Here is a 26,106-nt window from a genome sequence, read left to right on the forward strand (position 1 = left end):
TGGGCGATATATCGTTTAGACCAGGGGTCACCAACGCAGTGCCCGCGGGCACCAGGTAGCCCCCAAGGACCACATGAGTAGCCCTCCGGCCTGTTCTAAAAATGAAAATTGATATTATCGGTTACCCACCTTGTTAAGTCATTGTTGATAATTATTGTGAGAAATCATTAACATGACCAGTGTCTTCACATAAATGAGTATCCTTAATCATTAATAATCATATATAACTAAAGGCGAACTGAGCAAATTTGTTATTTCATAAGAGTGTATCAAACTGGTAGCCCTTCGTATGACTCAATACCCATAAAGTAGCTCTCAGTTTCAAAAAGGTTGGTGACCCCTGGTTTAGACGATAATATCCAAATTGTTGTCTGGACGATATGCAAAATTGGGATATCGAATATTTCATAATTTGTACAATCCGACCCCCCAAACATGAAAAGAGCTGAAGGAAGTTAAAGAGAAAACAAATAGCGCACACTATAACCTTCTAAACAATTATATGTAGCAATTTTAATACTGTAGGGGTTTGTTTGACTGTATTTATATATATATATATATATATATATATATATATATATATATATATATATATATATATATATATATATATATATATATATATATATATATATATATATATATATATACATACATATATATACATTGGTCAGGGAATTCCCTGACCAATAGGAGCAGTCTGCTTCATGTGCAAGCTACCCTACAACAGAGGGTCAATCTGACCCAGTGGGGCTAAGCAGCCCTCCCACACTCCCTACTGTCCACTGCTGTTATTCTTTTCAGAGGACACCATGGCTGTAGGAATCCCACCAACATAGCTGCTGTCCAGCTGGGACAACAGATGGGTAGCAACTTCACTTTGCAGAGCACAGTGAAAACAGGCCAGCAGTAGCCGGGAGGTTGAGACAGTTGGCTTATGGCCTGAAGGTCTATGTTGCAACCCTTCTGGGAAAAACAAGGTGTGGGCAAGTGACAACGGTTGATGTAGCCTACTGAGGCTAATTTAACAAATTAAAAAAGCAGCTCCCTGGATGTCAATGTGGAATGTCAAAATGTGAAGCAGAGCGTGTTAATGTTCAACTTCTGGCGGCCAAATAACAGGCGTGACAGTAAAAACAGACACTGCAACATTTCACACTTTTGAAGTAAGCCTATGACAACCTTTAGTAGAAATTGTGGGTCTCTTACCTGTCTGATGAAAAAGTCCCCATGGATCAGGGACACTAGGCCAAAGTTAGTGTATTTGAACACATGGTCCATCAACCACATCATTTTTTGTACCACCTGAAAAAGAGAGGAGAAATACAATAGAAATCTCAATCCCGCATTCACCTGTAATCAAAAAGCACATGGGTTTGGTGCCAGGGCCCAAAACTGATACGGATACTGCCCCTCTGAGCACTGCTACCCTCATGACCTGCACCGATGCAGATTTGGCTTACTGTCCTTTCAGTGCTAAGAGGATAAACGGGGCCAGGGATGCAGTTGCTGAGGCGGATCATGTCATCATGTTTGTGCAGCACAGCTAGGCAGCTCCAGTGCAGTGCCAGCCTTAGCCAAAAAATAAACATACAACATCACATCTGTCCCCATCGTCCGAGAATTCACAGCCAATCTCCAGCATGATTTGGGTGGCAAGACAGCAAGCTGCACGTTTGGAGTTTAATAATCAATTATTTGAGTGAAAAGTGACAGACTTGACAGATAATTACAGTGGTTCCCATAGCGATACAAGTATTGGGAATGCTTCTAATACTGCCTAAAATGCTGGTATCGCTTTGGATGCGGAATCCGTATTGGGAAGGAACAATGTGACTTTTCTCTCCTGACATTCTATTTTTAAACTCTTTTCTGTTGCTGACAATATGTTTTAGGAAATAGAAGCTATTTCTGTATGGTTTTAATGTGCATTTGGTTAATAAAGTGGCTACATGTGAACCTTGGCAATGAAGCAAGTAGCTGAGCCCCTAACAATGTCTGATTAACACTGAGGGAAAAACTAATCAGTGAACACAGCTACAAAGTGACTGACACTACAGTCTGGAGTTGTACATTTTGTAGTGTGCTGACATTCCTGCCTGAAAAAGAGTATGCTCTGCTGTAATTTTGGGCCTTTTACTTCCCAGCTAGACAAAAAGCATAATAACCCCCCCCCAACAACTTTTTAAATGCTTTTCAGCTCCAAATCTCTCTGTATTAACACATTTTGTGTCAATACATCAAATTAAACAATACAAATATCATTGTCGATCTGTATTTATGTTTTACGTTACCAGAGACAACTATGTGAACTTTGTATGTGTGCATGATGAGTCATCTTCTGTGAAAATGTGTTAAGCAATTATCCTCAACAAGTATCCTATTGAAACAGAGGAAGAGGAGTGTGTGCACACTGATGTTTGGACACGTTTCACTTCCTTGCCTGTTGAAAATGATCAGTGTGAAAGAATGCAAAGCAGCCACCGCTCGAATTTTGCCCTTTGGTGGTTGGCTCCCTGCCTTATTTGAATGCAGCAAACCACTGCACTGCTCTGCGAGGCCTTCTGTCTCTACTGTTTTGACTTGAATAAAGCATCATCCCATCACTATGCTTATCTCCTGTTCTACAAAAAGGGCTTCCTCCTGCCTTATTGACTGTCAAAAAGTCAATATGTGTAATAGAAAAAAAACACAGGAGTACAAAAAAAAAAAAAAAAAAAAAAAAAGAGGTAATTACAAAATAACTCTGTGATGCACTAAACATCATAACGGACACTCTTGTTGAACCTTGTTCTCATAAACAACTATCACTTGGCCAAACAAACACAAATACATTGGCTAACCTTTAACAAACATCCTTAAAACAAACAGAATTAACTTAGGATTAGAGGGTTTTTCAGAGCAATGTGTGCAGTTCTACAGGAACCCCTTATTTGCAGTGACTAAGACATAGAAACATGCCCAGACAGCAGCCTGTTCAGCAAAAGAGAGACGGTGCCGAGTACCCTACAGGTTCAAACTACTGCATTGCTTCCATTTACGTCACCCTGTTCAACCTTAATGTTATATTCCAGGATTTCCTAAAAGGGACAGAATGAGGTAACGTTTCTCTCGCTGTTCTTACCATGCCCTTGTCTTGCAGGCACATCATGAGCGTACACACATCTCCTGTGGATTGGTGGTTGACGATGACCATGGCTTCTTCTTCAGAGATGGGCCGTACGTCGTCACCCCACTCCGTTACTGCATGGCGAAATAAACAGACAAACACATAATGGTTAAACAGGAAGTGCCCCGTGGAGTTTTATTCCAAACTGTCACTAAAACTCATTGTGTGTGTCTTTTAGGTCTAACAACCATGTTGACTGCATTTTCCTCATAAAACAAGCAAAGCCAATTTAAAAAAATATATTTTAAAATCATTCATTGTTTTCATTCATGTTTGCTAGACAGCAGTCTTCTTCTTCACTGCCTTTATTTGTGCATTGCTACTACTCTTGGCAACCAAATGTCAATCAGTGTAAAACCATTGGCAGGAATCGGTCAGTCAAAAACTCCAAAGGAACCTTTAAACAGTGATCTTGGAGTACACACCAAAAATGCACCCCCCACTAAGTTTATTTTTTTTATTTAAATGAATATTTAATGGGCATGCAGATGTGGATCAAATACACACTGATAGTCCATTGCGACATACCTCAGTGTTTCATTCAAGTGCAGCACTTCATAAGAAACGGGCAAAAAAAGAAGAAAAACACACTCTCTAAAGCAGTGGTTCCCAACCTGGGGTCCGGGCACCCCCAGGGGGGGCGGCAAAGATCACAGGGGGGGCGCGAGTCTTTATCTGGTTTGAGGTTGAGGTAAAAAAAAATGTTTTGCACATGTTAAACAAATTATAATACACTAGAATATCTAATGTATACAAAAGTCTGTATGAAAACTATATATTTTGTTGTATCCTCAATTTTCCTGCCCCACGGCATCACTATTTTATGAATGAAACATGCCGGAGAAACAGTGCTGATAACTCCTCTGTATCAAAAAAGAAAGAGAGGCTCTATCTCGAGAGTTACCTCAACTTCGGTTTTGGGTGGGGGGGGGCTCAGCTTTTCTTAGACATGAGTAGGGGGGGGCCAAGGAAAAAAGGTTGGGAACCACTGCTCTAAAGTAAACAGTTGGACCAAAAACACTCTTTAAACACCTGTCTGGAATGCCAGACAGGTGTGTTTCATGTTTTTAATTGTGTCAACACAATTAAAATAGAGTGAAGTAAGACATATTTGGTATACACACTGAAATCCAATTTGCCTATACCAACAGTGAATGTTATTCTTTCAAAAACTAACGGACTGTTCTTAAAATCCACAAGTGTCCTGACATTCTCTCACTACTGCCTGCTCTGCATATCCCCCCTGCCTGGATCTCAGAGCAAAGGTTTATTTTCATGCTACTACCTTCTACAAGTGGGTTGGAAAAAACGTTTACACTTTGCTGTTGATGTGGCGAAATGAGTTTCAGTCGATTACATCACGTCAAGGGAACATTTAAAGCTAGATTTTAGGCATTTTGCGGTATAAGATTAGTCATGTGTATTAATTGATGTTGAAAGGGAATGACAAAATGTTGGCCATGTGGCTCTGAGCAGAGTAAACTGTCCAAGAAAATGAAAAAAAAAAAAAAAGGGATGGTGTATAATTTCATTAAATAGTACCAGACTTTCAAATCCTTGTCTGATCATCTATGCCATCATCCACACACTGAATTGTCAGGAGTGGATTCTGGTGCAGCCACAAGATGTACAAGGTGTAACATACTTTAAAAAGAAAATGCAGATACTACAGACTGAATTAGGGCTGGGCGATAAAACGATAACGATATGTATCGCGATAGACACATAATCAATATCAATAGAAAATGCGGTCGATAAAACGTTCGATAACTTGTTTTTCTTCATCAGAAGAAACCAGAGGTTGTGAATCAAGTTTGGTTGCATGAACAAAGGCCCTCACTCTCTGGCAACCTAGCAACATGGGGAGTGACACTCTAACAGCCAATCATGTAACAGTATCATGTTTGGTTGCGCCACATCGCTGTCTCATGTTCTTCAATAACAGAACCGGCGTGGAGTGGAAAGTGAGTGCCGCAGCGAGCAAGGAAATAGTTGATAAAACCATAGACCGTATAAAACAGGAAAAGTCAGTATGGCAGTTTTGGGGATTTTATAAGTCTGACCGTAGTCAGACCAATGTCGTCAGACCGTCGTCCCCACCAACACTGGTACTAGCATAAACTTGTTTTACCACCTTAGCCGCGCTCGCACTTTGGAGCACAGCCGTATTCGCCATCAATGTCCAACAACATCTGCAGCTGCAACACGGCACAAGCAGCAGAGCACCATGGAGAGGTACTCTGCATCAGCGCCTTACTAAACACTACAAGCAGCAGAGCACCATGGAGAGGTACTCTGCATCAGCGCCTTACTAAACACTACAAGCAGCAGAGCACCATGGAGAGGTACTCTGCATCAGCGCCTTACTAAACGCTACAAATAAATAACGGAGGCAGACATGCTGAGCGCTGTCCAGAAGCCAGGTTACCAACCTAGCACTAAACCTGCAGAAAATAGTTCCTTCTCAGGTTTCTTATATTTAGCTAACACTTTGCACTATTTTATGACACTTTATTAAGCATTTCTTACTTATTCTTTAATTTTGCACCTTAATGTTAAGAGATAATTGTTAAGTGTTCATTGTGATTTTAGACCTGTTTACATTTTAATTATATGAGTGTTTTCCATGGTTGTGTTGACATTTCTGCTTTTATAACTGAGGGGATTATAATCAGAGCAGGGTTAAGTTTAAAATAAAAATGTTTAAATTTAATATATTTTTCTCCTGGTCCTTATTTTAAATAGGTCATAAAAAATATCAATAATTATCGATATCGACCGATATGAAAAACTTATATCGTGATACAGTTTTCAACCATATCGCCCAGCCCTAGACTGAATATCTAACAACTATCTACTTTCATTTATTTTTAGTAAAGATCACAGAAGGTACTTGACAAAAGATGTGTCAACAATCACGAGCGGACTCGTTGGTATGGGAGCTCCCTGCCTGAAATAACATTTTCATTTGGATAAGCAGTACATTAGGTCTAAATCCTGCTACAACAGGAGATCAGGCTTATTTGCATGTCTACAATCCATAAATAATGCTTTCCTTTTCAGTGGAAACATTCAAGGCATCCATGTAGAGCTGAGAACAGAACTGCGGCTTTGTTCGCTGTCAAAGTGATAAAAATAATACAAAATAGAGCTGCAAGCTGCAGTTCTTTGGGCCAAGTACAGGCATATCAAGCATGGTACACTGCACACAGGTACACCGAGGTCTCATCTACCACCAGAACACACACACGTACGTGCACACACACACACACACACACACACACACACACACACACACACACACACAACAGACCAAAAGTTTGGACACACCTCATTCAAAGAGTTTCCTTTATTTTCATGACTATTTACATTGTACTCACTGAAGGCATCAAAACTATGAATGAACACATATGGAATTATGTATTTAACAAAAAAGTGTGAAATAACTGAAAACATGTCTTATATTTTAGATTCCTCAAAGTAGCCACCCTTTGCTTTTTTGATAGCGCTGCAAACCCTTGGTGTTCTCTCAATTAGCTTCATGAGGTAGTCACCTGAAATGGTTTTCACTTCACAGGTGTGCTTTGGTTAATTAGTGGAATTTCTTCCCTTATTAATGGGGTTGGGACCATCAGTTGTGTTGTGCAGAAGTCAGGTTGATACACAGCCGACAGCCTGTTAGAATTCATATTATGGCAAGAACCAATCAGCTAAGTAAAGAGAAACTAGTGGCCATCATTACTTTAACAAATGAAGGTCAGTCAGTCCGGAATGTGTCCCCAAGTGCAGTCGCGAAAAAAACCATCAAGCGCTACAACGAAACTGGCTCACATGAGGACCGCCCCAGGAAAGGAAGACCAAGAGTCACCTCTGCTGCTGAGGATAAGTTCATCCGAGTCACCAGCCTCAGAAATCGCAAGTTAACAGCAGCTCAGATTAGAGACCAGATGAATGCCACACAGAGTTCTAGCAGCAGACACATCTCTAGAACAACTGTTAAGAGGAGACTGCGCAAATCAGGCCTTCATGGTCAAGTAGCTGCTAGGAAACCACTGCTAAGGAGAGGCAACAAGCAGAAGAGGTTTGTTTGGGTCAAGAAACACAAGGAATGGACATTAGACTAGTGGAAATCTGTGCTTTGGTCTGATGAGTCCAAATTTGAGATCTTTGGTTCCAACCGCCGTGTCTTTGTGCGACGCGGAAAAGGTGAACGGATGGATTCTACATGACTGGTTCCCACCGTGAAGCATGGAGGAGGAGGTGTGATGGTGTGGGGGTGCTTTGCTGGTGACACTGTTGGGGATTTATTCAAAATTGAAGGCATACCGAACCAGCATGGCTACCACAGCATCCTGCAGCGACATGCCATCCCATCCGGTTTGCGTTTAGTTGGACCATCATTTATTTTTCAACAGGACTATGACCCCAAACACACCTCCAGGCTGTGTAAGGGCTATTTGACCAAGAAGGAGAGTGATGGAGTGCTGCGCCAGATGACCTGGCCTCCACAGTCACCGGACCTGAACCCAATCAAGATGGTTTGGGGTGAGCTGGACCGCAGAATGAAGGCAAAAGGGCCAACAAGTGCTAAGCATCTCTGGGAACTCCTTCAAGACTGTTGGAAAACCATTTCAGGTGACTACCTCTTGAATCAAGAGAATGCCAAGAGTGTGCAAAGCAGTAATCAGAGCAAAGGGAGGCTACTTTGAGGAATCTAAAATATAAGACATGTTTTCAGTTATTTCACACTTTTTTGTTAAGTACATAATTCCATATGTGTTCATTCATAGTTTTGATGCCTTCAGTGAGAATCTACAATGTAAATAGTCATGAAAATAAAGAAGGTGGGAGAGAGATGGGGGATGACACGCAGCAAAGGGCTGCAGGTTGGACTTGAACCCGGGCCCCTGCAGAGGACTCAGCCTACATGGGGCGCACGCTGTTCCTGGGTGAGCTAGAGGTCGCCAGAACAATTTTGATCATGATCCGACAAAATGTTATGGAGATATGATTCATCTGTTTTTGTGACTTTACGGACGGCTTCACTCAAAATGTCACAGCCAAATGATTTGGATTAATCTTATCGTGCTGAATTAGTGATGTAGACACCAAATCAATGATTAGTCAGTTGTTGTTCATTCATGTAAATAAAAGCTTATTGTGTGTCCATGGCAAAACAGATTCAGCAGTCTGGCAGTATAGTACGACTACACCAATATGCAATTACAGACATAACCTACATTCTGTGTGTAATTCAGCAAAAATCAAAAACAGCTGTCAAAAACTGACCTTTCCAAGAAACTCTGTATGCTTGCTGCTGTAGCTACCTAAGTGTCTGCCTCTCTCCTGCTAGCTAGCCATGTTTTCTAATCACACTGCCGTTTTCAATCTATAAAATCGCTGGTGACACCACAAACCTTGCTTGTAATTTAAGAAGTAAATAAACAGGAGTAGTAAGAGGTGACTAGCGTTAGTAAAACAAAGTGAAGCATTAGCAGCTAACACTACTTCCAAAGCGCACTGATCCTTAACACATTATAATGGAACCCATGGCAGTTCTAGGCAAGACCTGCCCTTCAATGGCATTTGCGCGCTACGATTGGCCAGGCGTCCATGCTCCTGCGAGGTAACGGAGACAGATTTGTTCAGATCCTATCCCCTGACCATTCGGCTCTCCTGGAAAATGGACACGCGTCAGCAAAAAATACAAGTTATCACAGCCAAATTCATTCATTTGATTTGCGATTCAGAACTTGAATTCAAAAACTAAATACTTTTATTTAGTTACTCAAAACTAATACACTGAACACGAGTGTGACTGAAAATTAACTCACGATCTTGAATTAAAAAAATGGAATCGTTGATGCTGCCACACCCCCATGTCACGTCCGGTCAGCTGGCCAAGAGGAAAAAAAAACATGCGTAGCATGCTCGAGGTAGCCCATTTCCTGATTGATTCTACCACCACTCCAGTGGAGGCGCTAATGAGCTAGATTAAAACACGCACACAAAAGCAGAAGAAGACCAGCTACACACAACGCAGCATACACCGATCGCACTCAGCTTGAGCGAAGCGCTACGAAGGAGGTAAAAAAAACAAACAGGAGTGAGTCGGTTTATTCTCCCGGTTCAGTGACACGACTCGGGTTAATTAACCGGCTCTTCGGTCAGTTCGTCAACACACATGTTAAAGTGCTGCAAGTCAGTCAACCTCCTCTAATTCAGCTACAGCCAGTCAAAAGATAGGATGGCAACTGCAGATGCAGGAGACCCATCGACAGAACTTGAACCTCCTCCTCTTTCACTGAAGTCACCGGTGTGGAAGTATTTTGGATTTCCTATAAGTTATGTTGACAACGTTTGCGTTGTCGACAAAAAAGCCACAGTTTGCAAGCTCTGCTATGTGCGTGTACCATACCATACCACACCACTGGCAGCACGACTAACATGGCAGTTAATCTGTGTGGTATATGTTCAAATAGTTTGTTAAGAGCTTCATTGTTGTTGCCAGGTTGACTCAGTTGGTGGAGCAGGCGCACATGTATAGAGGTTTGCTCCTCGGCGCAGCGGCTGCGGGTTTGATTCCGATCTGCGGCATGTCATTCCCCCTCTCTCTCCCCTTTCATGCTGTCCTGTGAAGATAAAGGCCTAAAATGCCCCAAAAAATCATCTTAAAAAATTTAAATAAAAAAAGACACTTGATTGTTCAGAGGAAGACTATGGACATGGCTGTTTTACTGTTTTTTGTTTGTTTTGTTGTGAACTTCAATGTCATCCTTTGTGAAGAAGACTGCAGTTACAAAAGAGAAACTAGGTTATTTTGCTTAAGTTTCCAATTGACTGAATATATGTTATGGTTACATTATTTTGTTAATAAAAGGTTTTAAATTTAACAATGTAGTGGTACATTGCAAACAAAGGTCAGATATTATATCGCATAAAAGTCTAGTCTAAAAATGGCATAGCAACCTTTAAAAAAAGAAAAATGTAAAAATCGAATTGTGACCTTAGAATCGAAAATTGAATCGAAGATTTGGAGAATCGTGACACCCCTAATTCGTACCTACAGGGGAGGATCTCCAACAGCCACTTGCTCTCTCTTCCCTGATTTTCATCGTCAGACCTCAGAGCATACAGGCTACTTTACTAAACATTCATCTGTGTCTTATTGTTGATGGGATACACACAGGAGCTGCAACAAAGGAGGAAACATGAATGTGAGATGAGGGATGACAACAATAGCCCTCCTTTAGAACACATAAGCTGCCTTTGCAATTTAAACACACTTCAACAGCTCTGCATATTAACAGAGAACCACGCAAGTGAAAAGGTTCAGCAGGGGTTGCAAGCGTCTGCTGGAAATCACCACAGTTCTGGGCGTGTCTGGCCGGCTCCAGCTCTGTGTAATCCAAATTTTGCATCAGTCAGGCCTTAGGGTGCAGAGTTAGTGAGCGCTTCCCCTCTGTGTGGGAGTTGACGTTAGGATTGCTAGCAGATAAAGATCAGAATGGTTTCTTTATACACCAAGTTTAACATTTAATTAAGCAAAAACATGACACCAATACAAAACCAGACAGCTACAAGATATAGGATTATAACCTGCATTTCTGGGGCTATTTTGTTTTTTCAATGTTGTAGTTTTCTTATTTTAATGGATGACTTTCCTGCTGTACACAACGTGACGTCACATTGTGATTGAAGATGATGAATGTCAGGTTCTGGTGTAGGTCCTTCCGAATCAAAAAGCAGTCATACAGAGACAAATGAAACATGGCAGAAGCTGATAACATTTTTCATCTGACAGCAGCCTAAATAGACCAGAATTCAAAGCAGCTAATGTTTGAGTAAGCTCTCTAGCTCTTAGTACTGCTCTGTCTTTGTACACAAAAGGACAAATAAACTAGGGTCATTACACTCCATTCTGGAGGAACTCAATATACAAACTGAGTACACAAAGACAGCAGGGTTTTTTTTCTTGGCACAGTTGGGGTCATTAATGAAAAGGATAAGGAGTAGTAGTATGGTCACCAGGGTTCGTACACCTTTTCCAAGGTCAAATTCAAGCACTTTCAAGGTCCATTTTAAAGCTTTTTCCAGCACCACTGTAAAATTGCATACCAATACATAGTCAAAATTATTATTTAGTGTTTATCACATTAAAAGAGATAATGCTATAAACAGCCAAAATTGTGTTTCGTAATAGAACAAGGATCAGATATTTAAGCAAAACAAGTTTTATTTTTCAAAATGTATCACTGTCTAAGTAGACTGCTTGCTATCTAACCTCCCTAAGTCAATGTAAAAACAATTCCCTCAAACAAAATCACTCGACAGGTTCACTTCACTAACCCTGAATTATCACCTTTAAAATGTTTAATCTCTTCATGGTTCACAACATAACATACAGTAAGACATTTATGGAGTGGGAGGATGTGAGCCAAATGACATGCAGCTGGCCCATTCTGGGTCAAATCAGACTAAATCCAGGAAAACAGTTGCTGCACACTCTTAGATTTTGCTCAAAATTTATGCTACTCTTCTTTTCACACTTTTTTCCGAATCTAGGGCATGCCATACAAACTTGTAATGGTTCAGTCATATTGACACGTTTGTCTTCCACACTACAAAGTTTGGGCTGCCTATGAATAATACTTCCCATTATATTAATGTCCAAATATTGCTTCCCAGATAATGTGATTTTCAGGCTGTAAAACTGAAGTAATTTAAAGGGCTGAAAATATGAAGACATAGGATTTGAACAGAAATATTTTACAGGCCTTTTTTTTGGGACACATTCTTGATATAGACAAGGTTTGAACTAAATCTGAGACAACAGATTGCAACAACAACCTGTAATTCCATTTTAACCCAGAAGACTGACTATATTATGTAATTGAAATTTTTTTTTATTTCATTGCCAAGACATACATTTATCTACTGGAATAGAGCAGTGAAACTATTGCATAAGGCCATCCTCAACCTTACAGTAGGCTACTTGTATCGTTGTATGACACTCTGACACGATTTCTGTTCAGCAATCAACAACTGTTGTTATGCACTGGGCGTTTGCAGGTTTTAATTTGCGGGTAGTTAACGTTACAGTTACGGAGATGTTACTTTGGCTATGTTCACTGAATATTCCACAAATGAACGTTCCATAACGGACATGCAATACTAAGGTATTTTATTGTGTAACCTCTCTGAGGCATAAGAGGAAGTTACAGTAAACCTACACATGCTGTCTTGGTTTCAGCATTGGAAGCCCGCATCTTTATTTTATAGCCAAACCTGAGTCTAGACAGTATAAGAAACCCTTGGTTACACTAACATTACATTATCACACCAAGTACTCAGTCACTTAGCCTGCAAATTACTAGCTAGCAGTTACTAGCGTAAACAAATAGGGGCCCAACTCCAGGACTGCTTCCAATAAGGACATGGTTGTGTACAATATGTTACAGAACAGAGCCCTTTGTTTATTGTTATGATTTCATCTTGCTTGTACATTTTCCCAAGAGAACCACTGAAATAGCCTCCGAACAGGGCTTTTTTTAACTTCTACAAGGATTTCAAAAATATCGTCTGAATATTGATATCGAAAAAAAATAGAGATATTCATTTTTGTCAATATCTCCCACCCCTATGTCTTACCCTTCATTTGACCCAAGAGCGCAGACTCGCCCATTGTGAAAAGCTGCACATCTTTTTTGCAGACTTTACAAGAGGCAAATCGTGGAGTTGTTCCCATTTAATTCATAATTTGTATTTTTCATTTTCCAGCCAACGTTCATTGAAACGACAACCTGCCGGCGATATTACAAATCCCACTATGGCCACGCCAAGACCCGCCCTACGAAGCAGCTCGACTGGTTTGGGATTTTAACTTGAGTGGTTAAGGTTAGGATAGCCGATTGGTCAGGGGATAGGACCTGTACAGGGGGCGGAGTCACATGGAAACAGACTGACAGATCGCAGTCACACATGCACAAGCGAGCAGGTTTCATTTTAAGCTTTCAAACATTTTATTTCTCCATTTAATAAACAAACTATTCAGTCAGATAGGTATTTGTCGTGAAAGAAATAGTTACAATTTCAAGCATTTTATCCAAAACCTTGAAAACACAACATAAAAATTCAAGCATTTTCAAGGATTTCAAACCCTAGGTCACAGTCATTAACAAGGTTAACGAGATGGGTTCATCTTAAAATTGAATTTACGTGGTCAACGCTACAAAATAAAGTGACAAAAGATCTGTCAGTACAGCACACAACTCAGCTGGGCAGCTCAAAGAACAATACATGTATAGCTTGCCTGCATAGCATTGTTGTGAAGACTTTTCCATACCAGCTAACATCAGATAACTGAGGCTGTTGCTAAGAGATGTGACATCTGAAGTGCATCTTCAAAGGACCTTTTATTGATCATTTCACTCTCTAACAAAATTATTAACAGGAACTGAAAACATTCTTAATAATTACCAAATTATCCGAGGCCTACAAATCCAGGATCAATTTACTTGAGCAAAAAAGAGCTTTCCTGTAATAAAACAGCTTAAATCGGTTCATCGTGTCGACTATATACATTGTGGGCAGACATCCAAATACAGCCGGCCTTTTAGTCTAAAAACTGTGCAATTATATCTAAGTGTAGACTCCACTGAATGAGATGCAAGATCTGCTGTCATGACCCTAGGAGAAAAGCTTTTCAAGCAACCCGTCAGATTAACCATTTCTGCATGACTCACAGTAAAAGGCCAACTAATTTCCATTGGATAGTTTCTGATGACAAAAAAGGTTCAAGCTGGTCTCATTCCACCTTAAAAATTCATCCCACTGTACCTCCTGCTAGCTATACAGCATGTTCATATGAGATGTAGTCAAGTAATTAATGCACAACTTAGTCATTCAACAGTTTGGTAGCAGATATTAGATAACGCACTACACGGTTGCACTTAGACATTTGAGGTTATATGTTGCTTGGTGGATGCATTGACCATAGGACAAGTAACAACATGTTGATCACTGTTCGTTCTACCTCTTTAATGCACTTTGACACATTGTCTGTGCTGCAGCCTGGCAACACATGGGGGTTTTGAATCTTCCAACAGTCACACAAGGAGATCTCCTTAAGGTTAAAGAACGTGATTTAAAAAAAAAAAAAAAAAAAAAAAAAAAAAAAAAATGGGATGGAGGGGGACGAGCTGTTGGCATGTTCAATTTAGGCCTTTGTTTCACCTCCTGTCCTCCGGAGAATTAGCTCAACTCTCACGAGAACAGGAATCAAGAGCATACCCTCTAAAAGAATGACACATCTGTGACACCTGAAAGGAGTGTGTGGGGTGTACGTACCCTTAAGGCAATGTAATTTCATAAGGAGCATGCCTTCAGCCTCGCTGGAGTCCCCATTGTTGCGGGAGACAAGCGTAAATGATAGAGAGATGGGTCATCTGTCAGATAGAATACATTAGGGAAATTGTCTTTGAGAGATGACACAGTTAGCGCAGCAGGATGACAGTCATGCTGCAGGCACACCGTCTAATCCGGCATTGGTGGTCAGCTAAACGGTGTACAGCTGCTGACCTTGCCGTCCCATTGCTACACTTCTTTCTCCCTCTCTAGAGGAGAGGGATGTAGCACGGCATCACATGGTGGTGTCCATGGTGTCGCACCAGAGTGTGGACAAAGAGGAAAGAGTGCAATAACAACAAAAAATAAGACTTGTGCGGAAAACCACAGACATTTTCATTGATGATTGAAGAAGAAGAAGAAGATTTATTTATTTATATTAGGACAATGCACATTAATCAACATTTCTGTAAATGCGCCAGTGTTAGCCAGTCGGCTAATTTTCAATTGTAGTCCTAGTTGCTTTCTGGTTACTGGGTCAACAGAGCAACCGCTCAGAGTAAAAATGTAAAGCTCTTGCTTTTACAATAACCCTGATCTTCAGTTAGCCATGGGTCTAGAAAAAGTAGTAGTAATCATGATGAGAGCTGGGCTGGTATTGGCTTACTGCAGATATTTTATTGTTTTGGTCAATAAGTAACAAGAAATTGCAATACAGAAAAGCTTGTTGATTTTTCTTTAGATGTGCGCAAGTAGGTGGAGAGAAAAACAACCATAATATAAACTGCCCCATAGTTATGATACCCGATTCAGCTATTTAGGTCAGTATCGCCAGATATCCGATATCAATATCAGATTGGTAAATCCCTAATCTCCATATGGGACATGTCTAAAACATATCTTAAAATGTTAGTTATGAATAATTAAATTGGCTCAACAGGACAAGACATTTTACCACATATGTAAAAAACAATGTTCACAGCCATGGTATGAGAGGACATGAACAGGTTACAGTAGTAGCCCAGTAGGTTTAATGGAGTAAACGGGTCTCAAGAATTGCCAGTAATTCCTTTCCCTCATTAAAAGCTAAAAGCTCATTTGACCCCACCCGTTGCTTCTGAAAGTTTGTTGCATCAAGCACATCACAACATGTCAACATTAAAATATGGATTTACCACATGATGTGTTGTTCATCCACATCAATACCTCAGTCTTTCTGTACACTGGGGAATGAAACATCAGCCTCCACTTATGCAAACATGTTTCAGGGCTTCTGAACAAAAGTGCTGTTAACTCCCATTCATGCTATCGCCCTCTCAACTGACCCCAAGCTGCAGTATAATAATTCCATGCTGGGTCGCCTCTTTTACAACATGACAGCACGTGTATCCTGACCTACAGTAGGTAGTTCATGTAGTACATACTGTACATTATACATTTACCAAAGTCTGTAAGCAAGACACCAAAAAAGTATCTTTCCCTAAATAAAAGCTTTCAGAAGTGCACCCTTTTCAGAAGAGCAGCTATTTGCATCGATCACAAAAGACACTGCCAGCACAAAGAAAAACATTAGAAACGGCAGATAATTTGACAAAGATCTGACAAACTATAAAGCTCAGCTAAGGTCTATATACTTAAGAAAAAGAATCCTAAAGCTGTAAAACTGTCTCAGTCTAATTCAGGACAGTTAGAGAGATGTCAATCAAGTATGATCTGTATACACCCACACAGTCCAGAGAGTAAGTCTAATGAGCCAAGTATCTAATAACACTTGGTGGGTGTGGGTGTATGATGGCTATACAAAGGATTCAAACAAACCAAGAGCAGTTTCTGTTACAGCTTAAAAATGAGGGGATACACTCTGGATTTACTACAGCCCTACATACTGCTTAGCACATCTGAAATTTAATCATTGTTGTACCAAAACATTTATGCACAAATACACAAAATGTGACAAGCTTTTCTCCTGGTTTGGAGAAATCTGATGCAACGGTTAGTCAATTGGTCATTTTTAGGCAATGATGTTAAACCAATTCTTGGGTCCCCGTTACTCAAATATGAGGATTTGACGATTTTGATTTCAATAACAGAAAAAAGGACACTGTGGCACCTAAACAGGTGTCTGGAAATTCTCTGCTGTCAACACAGAAGTCAAGTGTCTTTAAATAATGTAGTAGTTATTCAGAAAAACAACATCATAGATTATTTTTACTATCAATTCATCTGTCAATTATGTTCTTGATTAATTGCTTGATGAAATGTCAGAAAAAAAGGTTAAAAATGTCCATCATAGTTTCCTATAGCCCAAGTTGACATATTCACATTTCTTGTTCTGTCTGACCAACAGTCCTAAACCCAAAGACATTCGGTTTACTATCATAGAAGACTAAAAAAGCCAGCAAATATTCACTTTTAAGAAGCTTGAACCAGTAAATTTTTGCTACATGACTAAAAATTGTTGCCAATTAACTCTCTGTTGAACAACTAGGCTAGTCTAACAATATAATAATTTACATGTTCAAAAGGTTGAGGCATTGAAAGTTTTTTTTTTATTAAATATTTTAGTTGCGTGTGGGTGTGTATAGGTAAACTATTCATATGTTTAAGGGGGTTTAACACATCAAAAATCTGGAAAATATCCATCAGAATATCCTAGAGCTTGTTTTTTTTGTCCAGCAGATATTCCAAAATCCCAAAATATTGTATTTACTATAATATAAAACCTGGAAAAGCAGCACAATTTGCACAGTTTTGCAGTGTAAATGATTAACTGATTATCAAAACAGTTGCAGATGAATTTTATATCGATCCAACCAATCAATTAAATCGACTAATTGCAGCTCTAGTTGAGATTACGGAGTCGGTGAAAACTAAGTCAACTCTGCGTTTCATGTAAACTTTACATTCAAATAAGACTCTGAAACATAACTCCAAACTGCGAAACAAGTGTGCAAAGTCCGCAATCTTACAGTCACCGTCTTTGATCTATTCATCGACCAAACAGACGACCCACTGGAACGTGTTATAAGACTTAATCCTGCTGGCTTAAGTGCACCTGTTTGTGTCCAATCTGTGTGTGTGCGTCACCCTAATAGTGCGTCCATTTACCTCGGAACTCTGAAGCCGAAGCTGGGAATGACATCACACCAGAGTTGAATGCGTTGCATTTACAAGTTTGATTTTCATTGTTTTCATTAGCTCTAGCCAGGTTAGCCATGTTTAGCAATACCAGTTTATAACAACACATTACGCTGTTTTTGTACATACAAACTGCGTAACAACATTGTCCACAGAGAGAATATGGACAGCGCTGCATGTAAGACAGAAGTGCTTATAACCGTATGTAACTACAGCTTTCACAACTTTTGATGCATGGAGCAGCCATGATGGATTTTTAGCTCGGGGGACTCGGTGGTTGCCCGAGTTCCGATCTCGGAAATCCGAGTTCCGAGTACAAATGGAACCCACTATAATCAGGCCTTGACATGCTTATATGCACAATAATGCCACTAAATAACGCTGTTTCTTGCTAAATGTTCATGCTTGGGAGGCTTTCTGAGGTAACTTGTGTAACTGTCGGACAAACATGTTTTTTTTTCCCCAGGATGATTCAGTCTTGACGCATGAAGCTGGCAGTTCTCTAAAATGTAGTTTTCAAATGATCAAGATAAATCCTGTGGGCTAACTGACTGTAATTACCATAATTTGTTGCATCTGCGTTGTAGTCAAAATGTGCCGTAGACTGAAAGAGGCAGCATCAGCAGAACACAAAAACAGTATCTATGAAGTATGTCCATAGTCGTGGGTCTTGATGTTACAGCAACATACCTTTCTGCTCTTGAAATGTAGCCTCAATAATCACATGCAAGTAGCTTATATAAGAAATTATAACAGACTGCTGGGAAAGGGTTCGTGATGCTCTGCCTCTGATGCCCCGCTGCAGGAGACGGTGTATTCCTCCGACACGCTGTATTAACGTTACGGTTTAAAACGCTTTCCAGGTTAGTGGGAATGCATACCGCTCAAAACCAACATGAAAAACGTAGTAATCTTCCCTCAGAGTTTAGTTTTGTTGCTGTGTGTAAAATGAGCGGTGACGTTATATCATCTGTTTCAGGTACCGTCTATTTGCTGGATTGTTCCGAGGTAACCGTCGGTAGCTAATGTTAGCAGATAACTCCGTTGGTATTGTTCATATTTATGCACAATGACAAATAAAGCAAACTTGCTTAAAAAAAAAAAAAAAAAAAAAAGAACTACACGCTGTTTTCAGGTAACGTTACTGTTGACGTTCAAACAGGTGTGTGTGTGTTTTGAGAAATATCTTTATACTGCAAGGCTATATTTATTTTATTTTTATTTGTTATTTATATATTATTGTATTGCCATTACCCATTTTCATACATACAGAAGTTTAGTTTGCTAAATATATATCCTTTTTTTGTTGGATATTGGATGTGAAAAGAAGGAAATATAATAACATTGCACTTTACATACACTGAATTTCCCACACCACGAGCAATTTATATAGTTCTATTTTATAGCGATCAATTATCTGTTCGAACAATGTTCTATGCAAAATGTTCTATTAAAGAAAAGACAGAAAATAAATATTTGTGTGTGCTGTAAAGTGGTTAGAAAAAAATGAAATTGGCTAAAATTGGTATCGGTCAAACTCAATGAAAAAAAAAAAAAAAAAAAAAAAAAATCAGAAATCGCCTAGAAAATTGTAATTGGTGCATCTCTAATGCAGACGGCTTACAGCCCAAAAGGACACAGAGTTGGCTGATTTCGTCCTGAACAGGTAAGCATTAGCTTCAGGCTAATTTATCAAGGCTCCAAGGGACGGGCATTTTATGTCATTTCTACATTCGTGCACTCACAAAACAAATTGAGACACAGCCAGTAGAGTGATCCCCACTGGTCCTGGCTAACGCCGCCATGCTAACCAGGCAAGTGGGCCACGGCTGTTTGCAACGTGTAGGCTGCAACGGTGAGTTATTTTAAGCCAAGAAAGGGGGGGCTGTAAATCGGGAAGAGTGGACCATGAGTTTGCAGTTTGCAGTTTGCGTTTAGCGATTGTTGCCGTAATTCTAAGCCAATAAAGTGTGTTCAGTCCGGTGGAGAGGACGGCGGTTCCTACCGTAATTCTAAGCCGAAAAAGTGTGTCTGTCAGTTGGGTACAGAGCTCCACATGAGCATGGGCTTCTATGACTGTCAATATAGTAGCATGTAACGTTAGCTATTCCACTGTGCTGTGAAGTAATGTCTTGCTATGTGAGACAAACGTCTAGCAACATTGTTGTGGATGCTGCTTCAGCGCGCATTGGAGGAGAGTCTGGCAAAGCGAATCTATGGATGCTGCAGTCTCAGCCTGGCAACCACCGGAAACTTCGAGTCTGGGGAGGAGTGGACGGGGGAGACGACTCTCCAGTATTTTGAATTTGTACTGCAGTAACTATTTTAAACACTAGCTGTCAGTATTACATATTGCACCTTTAATAAAATGTGTATCTTTCAAAAGGGATGAAGCTCAGTTGTTTTAGTTATGGATAAATGACACATATCACTGGGTAGAGTTGAGATGAAATCTAGCAGTTGTCATAATAAAATTTTATCATGGTAGTCCAGCGTTTGTTTTCTGAACGAAGACATTCCTTTAAAATATGATCCACTTTTAGCTGCCTTGGACTTGCGGCAAACTTCGCAAAACACTGTAGTTGTTTGATCGACATCCTCTACTGCCACCCAAGAAAACTCCTTATCCAGGATGCTGGAAACACCTTTTTTGCTTTAGCTTGTACTTGCCCAAAAGGGCAAGTGGGTTGTTATATTTACTTGCCTGACATGGGGTTTTCCTTGTCCCGGGCCATCACGCAACCCTTATTGTTGAACCCTGCCTTCACGCTTCACTTAAATGATTTAAACTAAGCCTCTTAGTGAAGGTTTAGATTTAACTTCTAAGTCAAGTTTTCCTACATATCACCTTGTGTCTTTATGTCCAAATGCTCCCAGTGATAAAGAATACACAGTATATGCCTCTATTTGGTGAGTGTATCGTATCTACAAACCACTATTGTTCGGCTTCTCTTGGGGAGGTGATGCAACATCCTCTATCTCTGATATTAACCAAAGCTCAGCTTCCAGACTGCAGTGTGTCAAGCTGTGAGTGAGTAGCACCATTTCCCTGACATACATTTAGCATGTCTTTGAGTGCCAGTGCAGGCTGAACACCACAGCAAAAGAAAATCTATGTTCTATCTGTAACAAAAAAAAACAAAAAGTGTGAAATTGGTGGTTATGCATGTCGTAAATACAACATACAAGCAGGAATGTGTATTGAAATAGTTTGCATTGAAAACAAGTGATACATGTACCAATATATACTTTATTTGCAGCTGTTACTTGGCATGAATAAGGAAAAATATGCACTGTAAGTGTGAGAGTAAAACTGCGACCTTGGAAAAACCATCTAAATGTTATGCGTTGTCCAGATTCGTAGGTCATTCCCAGTGCAGATAGTTACACAGGACTGCCTAGTGAGTGAAAGGTAACAGGGCTGATCGAACCAGCCTTGTCGAAGTGTCCTTCAATGTGAATCACAGCACTGATACTCAAATGCTCTAGGACTACTGCCCTTGAACGCTGTTTATCTGAGGCTGTTTATATTGCCAGTATTTATTATTCCATACTGATTTAATGCCCTGATCTTGTTTACACAGTTTTTTTTGTAATAGGGCCAATATCTGACAGCAGTCTAACACAATTCATCCTTCTGAGCTGACCCACATGTGCCATAAAACAATACCAAAGATTTAACACTTGGCATGCTTGTGCAGAAGTATACAAATAAAATGGAGGACACTTTAATTAAAGTGGCTGTGCATGGCATGTCATAATGCCGCTACACTGCATCATAGCTGGGCTTACCATATATAAAACAGTGTCACTCATAAAATAAAACATTATCCATTTCCCCTTTTTTGAGCATGTGCGGTTTGTTTGAAGTTAAATTTAACTTAACTTTGTGTTAACATTAAACTCACATTATCCTGTGGCCACCAACCATCTTTTTTATATTCGTCACAAGTTTTGCTGTTAAAGTGACATTCAAAATAATTTTGTGGCCTGATGCGGTTCTCTAATAACTGACTGATGATGCACTGGAGCTGCAACAATGCACAATTTCTGATATGTTCAGACTAAGGTCACAGCCGCTTAAATCTGGTTTATGTCAGGATAAGGAGCACATATGGGATGGACCAAAGACTAACACACACCGCTAAACTACAAGTGCATAAAATAAATATATCAGAAGAAGTACTAGATTGCAAATTACAGTGATCGTTATATTCAACAGGCTAAATTAAACTTCAGTCACCATTTCCATGATATAGATATATAGTTAGATATATCTAACTTTCAAACACTGTCAATCAAGGTCTGTAACACATATTACTCGACGCAAGACCAGGTGTTCTATAGGCTGAACACTTTGCATTATTAATCAGTGCGCCTTGTTGCTCCCCATGTTCACCACTTAGCAATTTGTAAGCATTTTGCTCGCAGCTCTGTGCAACCATACACCACTGACTGCCTGAATCACTTCAAGATATTCAACGAGCCAGCTGAGAGGAACCAACAAACAACTCATGATATCCTGCTGTTCTTCTACTAGTGTCAGATAAGTGCGTTTGTTGAACGGTCTCAGTACAATTTTTCGTTTTTTCCGACATTGTGCTATAAACAATATAGACAAATATATGACAGACATTTTTATATCGCCGAGCCCTTATTTATGTTTGAGTCACTAGCCTCTTTCACAGCGTTTCTGCAATACTGCTGTAAAGAAGATCCAACATTACTGTACGTCCACTTTGAACTAAACAATGCCGGCATAATGTTGCCCCAGTGTGTGATTTTAGATAGCATGCTGGCATTCTTGATGGAAAAGAGAGAAGTGTGTGTGTGTGTTTGTGTGTGTGTGCCCCCGCCCGGCCACTATTCCTTTTACACAGGCATCAATTCAGCTCTGTGACTACCTCCGCTGTTGGCTTATCGGTGGAACAACTCTGCCCCGGCATTCCGTGTTTGTACCGTTTATACAGAACGCCAAGGTGGAATAATGGCACCACATTCCCGCCTTGAACAGGCTGTGTGAAAGGTGCTACTGAGGCAAGCGTCTGTTTCTCTGAAAAACCTGGCGATGTCTGAAAAGCCCCAGTGGTTGTTTAACAACATTTACTGCTGATCTGAAGATACATTTCCAAAATCCTTAACGACTCTTCTAACCATCTGGATGAAGAAGAAAAATAAAAACTTGTTTTGCTGCACAACAAAAAATCAATGCCATATACTTGCTTTTTTGTACAACAGAAGAAAAATATTAGAATGTAATTTTATATGAAAATATAAAATACATCAAGTAACATCTATTTATCAAATATAACCAATATTAAAAAGTTACATTTTGGTTCACGTATGAATTAAGCAAATAAATATGTCATTTCATGGCTACCATCTTTGTTTGGATTAGCAAACAGCCTTTTTTTTTTATCATGTAGCAAAGTGAACATGTTTTCATTCAGATGGCTGGAAGAGTCTTTGAGAAGAGCAGCACATGTTGTTAAACAAACTTCTGGGCATTTCAGACATTGTTCAGACACATGTTTAGCTCTTTGTCTTGAAAGTAAATACATGAAGCACAAACTGGAGAGCAACTTTACTGGTTTTGTAGCAACCTTGTCCATGCTTACCCATCAGTAAGCTGTTATCACTGAGTCCAGCATGCAAAAATCGCTTTACATGCAAGGCAGCACATAGAACAATGGCTATGTGTATGAATCATGAACTATCTTACCTGTATAACCTGCGATCCAGCCCCATGAAGACACCATGGCCAGCAACCATTTGAACATGATTCCTTCGATGTGCCAGAAAGTGGAGCTGTCCCATATTCTCAGCGGCTGGAGAAGCACCAGGTATAAGCAGTAGGATGGGATGGCTACACAGTTGTTAAAAAACATAAACACAAAACGGATCACAGACTTGAGCAGAACCCAGCCCAGCTTGCCGGCCCCGTCCAAGAGCTGTGCCATCCTGATACACACCGTCTGTAACAGAGAAACGGCAGCTGTTAGCATCTCAGTTTGGTTTGTTTGACAAAAAACAAGTCGACCCAAGTGAGGACACAACAGTATCCTTACTGTAAACAAACAGAGCTCGAAACAGGACAAAAATCCGAAAATAGCCCAATGTTATAGCATACGGTGTCTGCCGTTAACCGGTTGAGGCCAGGGTGAGGCTATTTAACGGCATTTGAATGTAACACACGCGTAGTGGACGCGGTCTTTTGATTATTATTTAAGGGATTTATTCTGAACTGTGGCTATTTGTTTTTCGTGACTGCCTGGCCTTTACAGTAACGTTAATGCATGCAAGGAAAGGACCATAAAAGGACCAGTCGCACGGGACGTGGTCGAGCACTTCACGACATGCTAGCTAGCAGTAGGCTGAGTTAGCATAACGGGACAGATGTAAAGAAATATGTAAGGTATGGCAACCCTGGGATATAACATGACTGCAATACACACTGACACACATAACAGAGGTAGCTAAGAAGCTGAAGTATTCAGGTATTTTATGAGAAATTACCAAACTCGGTTGTCTGCAGGCTGGTGCAAAGCGCAACATCAGTTTGCCTCATCCAAAATACAGCCCGACCCTGTAATTCAGTAAAGGTCTGGTTGCTCATGTTACTCACCCAATTAATGTCACTGGAGCATCCAAGGACGGCCAGAGAATGTAGCTAGCTAATTGTTTGAGCGAGATAAACTGTGTCACGTGTGGCTAACCTAAACGGTCAAGTTAGCATATTTTGCTAGTTGACATGGTCAGTCTCTCTCAAATCTGAGGGTGGAAATGTCTGATAACGTTACAACAAACCCTGTGTGATAAGCTGCAGTAGCACCCATTTAGCTAACGTTATCCAGGGCTGCTCGGGCACAGTGAACCCCGGCGGGCACCGTTAGCTTGCTAGCTAGCTAGCAAGCAACTCCACTTGAGCGTCGCTGGCTCCATCTCAGTCAGAGACACCGGGATAATTCCACTGATGCATCATCATCATCGTCAAGTTAGCTAGCTACTGAGCTCCCATTAGCGAATAACGACGAGAGGCGGTTTGGGCCGGGCCTGGGATCAACGTTGCTGGTTACAAAAACGCAAACATAACCTCTAAACGACATATGCACATCAAATTAAAAGCGATTTTTTGTTTCTATGTTGGCAGGACCCGTTATCTTTCTCCAGACGATTCACACAACGTCAATGTACACAAAAGATCAAAAGGGTAACTGCGGAAGTGAGTTTCCTTTACCTTCAAAATAAAAGGGTCAGATTTAGTTTTTTAAATAACATTATAATTATAGAAATAATTAACTTTCATATCTATACTAAACACATAACACCGTATTTTAGAGAATATGCTGTGTTTATTGTTTTGCCACTTATGTTTGATTGAATTTTTATAGTTTGGTTGTTAGATTCTGCTCAGTATTTGGGTTATATAATGAAATATGACAATATTTTAAGGTGCCCCAGGAGTAGACATTTGCTGTCGACCCCCTGTCGCACAAATTTAGTTTGAAATATCTACACAACTGGGACACAACACTAGGTAATAATGCAATACGTACTTTAGTTGATAATGTATATTAGTAATGCAATTGCAATAAAAAAAAAAAGCCAAAATCCAGCATTGTAAATAAAATATATGCATTTTGTCAAAAGAATGACATTGAATGCATACAAATCTAAAATAATTGCACAAATCGGAGATGGAAAACAAATCTGAGAGTTGTAAGTCTACAATCAGGAAAAGCAATTATTTCAATGTATTTACAAGATTTAGTCTTGACTTTTTTATTGATGCCAAATGATCAATCTGAAGAAAGTCATCCTCTGAGTTTGCTTCTACTTACGCTCAACATTAAGTAAGAATTTAAAAATAGATTTCTTTGGTTTGAATGTATACAAAAAATATCACATTGTATGTTCAGTAAAAACGTTTAATTTTGAAAACCAGATGCGGAACTTTTATTCGTATTCTTTCTCACTTGACGCTCGTGTTCACCTGACGCCAGCTTCTAGCCGTTAAGTGCGCAGACTCTCTGATGTCGAGTGCTGATGGTTTTAGAATATATGAACAAGAACGCTTTTCTAATTTAGACAAAATCGTATGACTTCATCTTAAATCACCTGGACTCGACTCATTCCCGGCAGCGAGTTCTATCAAGATTACATCACCAGTGTGTGTGCGTGAGTTCGTTAATTTTAGTTCGATGCATTTAGTTAATTTTATCTGGAAACAGCGTGGGCTATTGGAGTTTGCATCATTATTATTATGTTATGTTATTGTATTTTAAAATGTGAGTTTAGAGTGTTGTAAAATTCGGCGATTAAATGTTACACTATAGGAATGAACACAAAGCTATCTATTCTAAAAGTCTAAATGCTGACATTTTAACATTGTAATTCTGACAAGCCTGGAATTTACATGAATGGTTTGAGTGCTCTTCAGACAACGTCCATTT

The 26,106-nt window shown here is 39.9% G+C and overlaps 1 protein-coding gene across 1 annotated transcript in view; it reads right to left on the minus strand.

Annotated features, from left to right (window-relative positions):
- Positions 1 to 24,856, minus strand: part of lpgat1 (lysophosphatidylglycerol acyltransferase 1) — a 51,173-nt gene extending 26,317 nt beyond the window's left edge. Inside the window, exons 1-4 of the mRNA XM_028604539.1 lie at positions 24,279 to 24,856; positions 23,376 to 23,628; positions 3,125 to 3,243; positions 1,210 to 1,305 (exon numbers count right to left, since the gene is read on the minus strand). Coding sequence (XP_028460340.1) covers positions 1,210 to 1,305; positions 3,125 to 3,243; positions 23,376 to 23,613 — 453 coding nt within the window. The 5' untranslated portion in view covers positions 23,614 to 23,628; positions 24,279 to 24,856. The remainder of the gene's footprint in view (positions 1 to 1,209; positions 1,306 to 3,124; positions 3,244 to 23,375; positions 23,629 to 24,278) is intronic.
- Positions 24,857 to 26,106: the final 1,250 nt, after the last annotated feature.

Source organism: Perca flavescens, chromosome 18, assembly GCF_004354835.1.
Source record: "Perca flavescens isolate YP-PL-M2 chromosome 18, PFLA_1.0, whole genome shotgun sequence".
NCBI lineage: Eukaryota > Metazoa > Chordata > Actinopteri > Perciformes > Percidae > Perca > Perca flavescens.